The sequence below is a fragment of the Pogoniulus pusillus genome, chromosome 18 (assembly GCF_015220805.1).
Source record: "Pogoniulus pusillus isolate bPogPus1 chromosome 18, bPogPus1.pri, whole genome shotgun sequence".
NCBI classification, from domain to species: domain Eukaryota; kingdom Metazoa; phylum Chordata; class Aves; order Piciformes; family Lybiidae; genus Pogoniulus; species Pogoniulus pusillus.
In genome coordinates, this window is record NC_087281.1 from 6,878,158 (window position 1) to 6,884,157 (window position 6,000).

Sequence of the window (6,000 nt, forward strand, 5' to 3'; positions counted from 1 at the left end):
AGTTCAAGAGAGATGTTAAGGTGCTGGAATGTGTCCAGAGAAGGGCAACAAGGCTGGTGAAAGGCCTGGAATGCAAACCCTATGAGGAGAGACTGAGGGAGCTGGGGGTGTTTAGCCTAGAGAAGAGGATGCTCAGGGGGGACCTCATTGCTGTCTACAACTACCTGAAGGGACATTGTAGCCAGGTGGGGTTGGTCTCTTCTCCCAGGCAACCAGCAATAGAACAAGGGGACACAGTCTCAAGTTGTGCCAGGGGAAGTCTAGGCTGGATGTTAGGAGGAAATTCTTGCCAGAGCAAGTGATTTGCATTGGAATGGGCTGCCCAGGGAGGTGGTGGAGTCACCGTCCCTGGAGGTGTTCATGGTCTAGTTGACTGGATAGGGCTGGGTGCTAGGTTGGACTGGATGATCTTGGAGGTCTCTTCCAACTTGGTTGATTCTATGATTCTATGATCTATTTCAGGTGAAAGATCGTTTAATTAAAATGGGACATCTGAACTCTATGAATATTTTTCTTCGGCAAGAAATTGACCGAATGCAAAAGGTGATCACTGTAGTCCGCAGCAGTTTGAATGACCTTAAATTAGCCGTAGAAGGAACTATTGTTATGAGTGAGGCAAGTATAAGTCTATTTATGACACATGGAATACTGTACTTTAAGCTATTACCTTGATAGCTTTAGTTCATATATTACAATTTCACTCCTTCAGAATCTGAGAGATGTACTTGATAATCTGTACGATGCTCGAATTCCTCAAATATGGAAAAGAGTATCTTGGGATTCTTCAACACTTGGGTTCTGGTTTACTGAACTTTTGGAAAGAAATACCCAATTCTCTACTTGGATATATGAAGGAAGACCAAATGTGTTTTGGATGACTGGATTCTTTAATCCACAAGGTAAGGGTACTGAAAGGACTTGTGTAACGGTGTATTTAATCATAATGTAATGGGTTTTACTACGTAACTTATTTAACACTACACTTAGAAAAGATGTTTTCATTGCTGTCAGAGTATGTCATAGAAGCCCAGATAATAAATGGGCTCAGAAAGGAGATTCAGACAAACTCATATGAAAGAAGTCCAATGGTGGCAATAAACATGACTGTCTAAACTCAAATATCAGGTTGGGAGGTTGTTAAATTCGGATTACAGAAATCTGGAAAAACATAGAAGGGAAAGGATTTGTCTCTCATTTGACCTGTTGTTATTTTAGTTTAGTTTAATTTAAATAATCATCTGCCTTGGTTTAGTCTCAGAGACAGGATATTTGTACAGATGGTTTTTATTTTGACACAAAAACACAGGTTTTATATTAAAAGAAGGAAAACGTGTAGTTAACAAATAAAATACTTTATCTTGTTGGCATATTGTAGCATAAAGAGAAAAGGAGGCTAAGGGGAGACCTTATTGCTCTCTGCAACTACCTGAAAGGAGGTTGTAGTGAGATGGGTGGTGTTGGTCTCTTCTCCCTAGTAACAAGTTCCAGGATGAAAGGAAATGGTCTCAAGTTGTGCCATGGGAGGTTTAGATAGGATATTAGAAGAAACTTGACTTAAAAGGTTATCAAACACTAGAACAGGCTCCCCAGGGAGGTGATTGAATCCCCATCCCTGGCGGTGTTTAAAACAGCAGAGGTGTGGTGCTAATGGACATGGTTTAGCATCAGACTTTGTAGAGTTAGATCATGATTGGACTCAATGACCTTAAAGGTCTTTTCCAATCAATTGATTCTAGGATATGATACACCTTCTAAAAAAATATACTCAATATTAATGATACAGCCTTTAAAGAAAATATTGTTTTCCTGTGGTTTGAAACTAACCCTTTTCAAAGTATAGATGAGCTTCAACCTAGAGCAAGATGTTATTGATGTGCTGTACAGTAGCAACAGAAATACATTTTTTTTTCACAGCAGAAGCAATCATTTACTGGAACTAGATGATCCTTGTGGTCCCTTCCAACCCTGACTGATTCTGTGGTTCTATGATTCTAACAAACTCTCCAGTGGCATGGTACAGTTCTTGTTGCTGGATGTTTTCAGGATCCAATTAGACAGGGTGCTAGATGATCTCATTTAGGCTCCCTTTCCCATGATAGAATGGACCAGGTGATCTTTTCAGATCTCTTCCAACCTGGACTGTTCTGTGATTCCATGAACTTGCAAGAATTTTTAGATGTTATCTGTCTTTCACAAAGAATCATCAAACAGTACTTTTCACAGTGTTTACATTTCACAGGTCATTTAATAGACAGTTTGTTCAAAATCATCAAAGATATACTGGAAAGTGCAAGTAAATATTATCTAGCATTATCTATTGTAGCTTGATATGTTTAGCATTTATAGGAAAGAGGAAGGAAAAAAAATTGTAATCATCTCCAAGAATAACAAAGGCTGTGCCCTTATTAGATGCAACATTCACAGAAGAATCTCATTTAGGTTACACAAAATTCTTGTGAAGAGCTTACATGTAACAGCTATGAGCTGTTTTTTCTCACTGGAATTAAACTCTGAAATCCTAGAATATATTATGAGTTATCTTCACTGTGTGATGCTTCTATCCTTACTGGCCATTCTGTGACCAGAACTGGAAAAAGTACTAATTACAGAATCACAGAAAACCTTCAGTTGGAAGAGACCTCAAAGATCATCCAGTCCAGTCCTCGACTCAACACCAAAGGGTCAACACTAAACCATGTCCCTGAGTGCCAGGTCCACACATTCACTGCTTAAACATCTGCAGAGACACCAACTCCACTACTGCCTGGGCAGACCATTCTAATGTTTGATAACCTTCTCTGTGAAGAAATATGTCCTAATATGCAGCCTGAACCTCCCCTGGTGCAGCTTGTAACCATTTCCTCTAGTCCTGTCACTTGACTCCAAGGAGAAGAAGCTGGCTGCCTCCTCATTCCAGACTCCCTTCAGGTAATTGTAGAGAGCAATAAAGTCTCTCCTCAGCCTCCTCCGGACTGAAAAAACTCAGCTCCCTCAGACACTCCAGGCCTTTCATGAGCCTTGTTGCCTTTCTCTGAATGTGCTCCAGCACCTCAAAGTCTTTTTTTGGAACCACTTTCAGAAGCAATTTTGATGCCTGGAGCACATTCAAATAATCTTTAAAAGACAATATTGAGATGCCAGTCAAAAAATCATTCTGTGTGATCATAAATGGGCAGGCTTATGAAAACCCAAATATTGTATTAGAGCAAAATTCAGAAGCCTGAATAATATTACTTTTACCAGCATATATAGTATTTAAGATGTTAATGCATGTTCAAGTACCACAGTAATTGCATGTATATCACATGTGAATATTTCAGCTGTGACAAATAGCTTCTAATTGGCTTTTTTTCCTAGTTAGCATATTGAACCACTTTAAATCTTGAAGAGCTGTCTCCTTCTGCATGCCCACATACCTTTGTGATTCCTCCCCTGGCTTGTCAATATTTCATATGGTCACTTCTCCTCCTTATAGATACTTGACAGCTCACAAACCCTGAGTCTTCTTTTCCTTTATGCCATATCAAGAACAAAAAATGCCATTTAATTTTCAAGTCTTCACAGTAATCACTCTTAAGTATGCAGTTCTCTATGATTAACTTTGCTCTCCTTGCCCCAGTCTCATTCTGACAACTCCAAGTAATTCTTCATCCAGCATAAAATAGTAGCTATTGTTTTTTCAGTGACTGCATTGTCATCCTCTGAGACACTCATACAGAAACAATCAGGTATTTGCCACAACTGTTTCTATTTTATAGCTTTTCTGCTTTTTATAACATGGCCAAACCTCTTTGCTGCCCAGTTACTTTTTTTATCTTGTGTTTACACTGGTCAGCCCTTTACCTCTCAAACCTTTATTGCAAGCCTCTGTAAAGTCTCCTCAAAACAGTACTGAAAAAAAGAATCACTAAACTTACTACTTGATTGTGTCATCCTCCACCTTAATATCTTTCTGGAACTTGCATTTTTTCACTTACAAACCAGACATTTTTAATCCTTTGTAGGCACTGCCTTGTCTAGATTCCCCACACTAATACAGTTGTTTTTATTATCACACTCAGACATAGCTTTCCTCCTTTCCATTTGTGAATTTTATTTTATTTTTCTACTTTTCATTTTTAAAAAGTGACCTTTTTCTTAAGTTGCTCCTACCTAAATGTCAGCTCACAAAACTGACATGTATTGCTCTCCTTGAAACAAACCTCTACCCTGGATCCTGTGGTTGATTGCCTGATGATATTGTAAATCAGTATCCCAAGTAAACTATTTTTGTATTGTGAGATACATACTAAATCTCTGGCTTAATTTCTCAAGGTTTTCTGACAGCAATGAGACAAGAAACAACTCGAGCACATAAAGGCTGGGCTTTAGATACAGTCACAATACACAATGAAGTGCTAAAGCAAAGCAAAGATGAAATCAAAGCACCTCCTTCTGTATGTATGACACGGATGTTTCTGTATTAATGTCAATTCTTACTTTCTATTGTGCATCATTCCATCATTTTGCATTGCTAGAGGAAAAAGGTACTACTGTATTCACCTCACTGTTTGTTCTCAGTGTTTGGGGTTTTTTCAGTTATAAGAATACTTTAAAGAACAATGTCACTGTACTCAAACATGCTTGAGTTTTGAAATTAATAGCAAACTTCAGATCAAATTTGGTACTGCATGAGCTTTATTTAACAACCATTCATGGTCTAGTTGACTGGCTAGGGCTGGGTGCTAGGTTGGACTGGATGATCTTGGAGGTCTCTTCCAACCTGGTTGATTCTATGATCTTCTGAAAAGGGATGATGTTGTATTTTAAAATGCAATATTTTGAGAAGATTTAATGTTAGATATTTTCTACTACTATAAAGAAACCCATTATATACTCCCTTTAATGTTTTAAGCCCATTACTCATTTTACAATACAAATGCTTTATTTTGTATGATGTATCTCTTGCTCTCCACACAGGAAGGAGTGTATATCCATGGCCTATACTTGGAAGGTGCAGGCTGGGACAGACTACATAGCAAACTCATTGAGTCTACACCAAAGATTCTTTTTGTCCAACTGCCTGTGGTGCATATATTTGCTGTGAATACAACCAGTTCTACAGATCCTAGGCTCTATGTTTGTCCTCTTTACAGGAAGCCCAAGAGGACAGATCTGAACTACATTACAGAGATTTATTTAAGGACAGTAGTGTCTCCAGACCACTGGATACTGAGAGGAGTGGCTCTCCTGTGTGACATCAAGTAAACTGTTTCTCATATAATTAGGAATATATGGTGCACACAATCAGTTATGTGTGTAATTCTTCTACTGCTTCTTATTTGGTGGCCTTTGGTCATTACATCAGAATTTTCATTTGAGTCTTGGCTTAACTCGTTCATTTCTCTGATTCCAGTACATTCAGTTTTTCTTGGCTGTTTGGTGATAATTTAAAAGTAAAGTTTTCAAAATAAGTTCACTAGTTGCAAACTTTGTTTCCATTATATTACTCTTAAAAATGAGTATTTTCTTTACTAATACAATTAATGTGAAACAAAAAGTTGTCAAACCTTAAAAAATAAAAGCTTTGCTTTTTCATGTTCTCTCATACAGCTTTTAGTTTGTGTTTCAGTGATATATAATGCAACAGAACACAAGATAAACCAAACAACTTTAAGTTCTTCTAGATATAAGGTTTTAAATAATTTTGGGTTCTGCACAATACACAGATTCTTTGACTCTGCAGGAAACTATATTTAAAGCAGAAAAGTACCTTTCATATATTCTGGAGTTTCTCAGGGTTTGCTTGTTCTTGTTACATTATATAGCTTAAGCAAAACTACACAAGGAATGTTTGTGTCTGGAATATGTGACAGAGACCAGCATGTTCTCTGTCCAGTTTAGCTGTGTAGGAACATAGATACAGAAGCAGAACAGTGCCAGGTCGTTAACATGGATGTTTTTGTACTTAAAATAGAGAACCAGACTAACTAGAAATGCAATTATTACCCTGCATCTCAT

The 6,000-nt window shown here is 37.7% G+C and overlaps 1 protein-coding gene across 1 annotated transcript in view; it reads left to right on the forward strand.

The window, feature by feature from the left end:
- DNAH8 (dynein axonemal heavy chain 8) overlaps positions 1-5,474 on the forward strand; it is a 173,005-nt gene extending 167,531 nt beyond the window's left edge. Inside the window, exons 90-93 of the mRNA XM_064158308.1 lie at positions 463-615; positions 710-899; positions 4,315-4,436; positions 4,960-5,474. Coding sequence (XP_064014378.1) covers positions 463-615; positions 710-899; positions 4,315-4,436; positions 4,960-5,247 — 753 coding nt within the window. The 3' untranslated portion in view covers positions 5,248-5,474. The remainder of the gene's footprint in view (positions 1-462; positions 616-709; positions 900-4,314; positions 4,437-4,959) is intronic.
- The last annotated feature ends 526 nt before the right edge of the window (positions 5,475-6,000 follow it).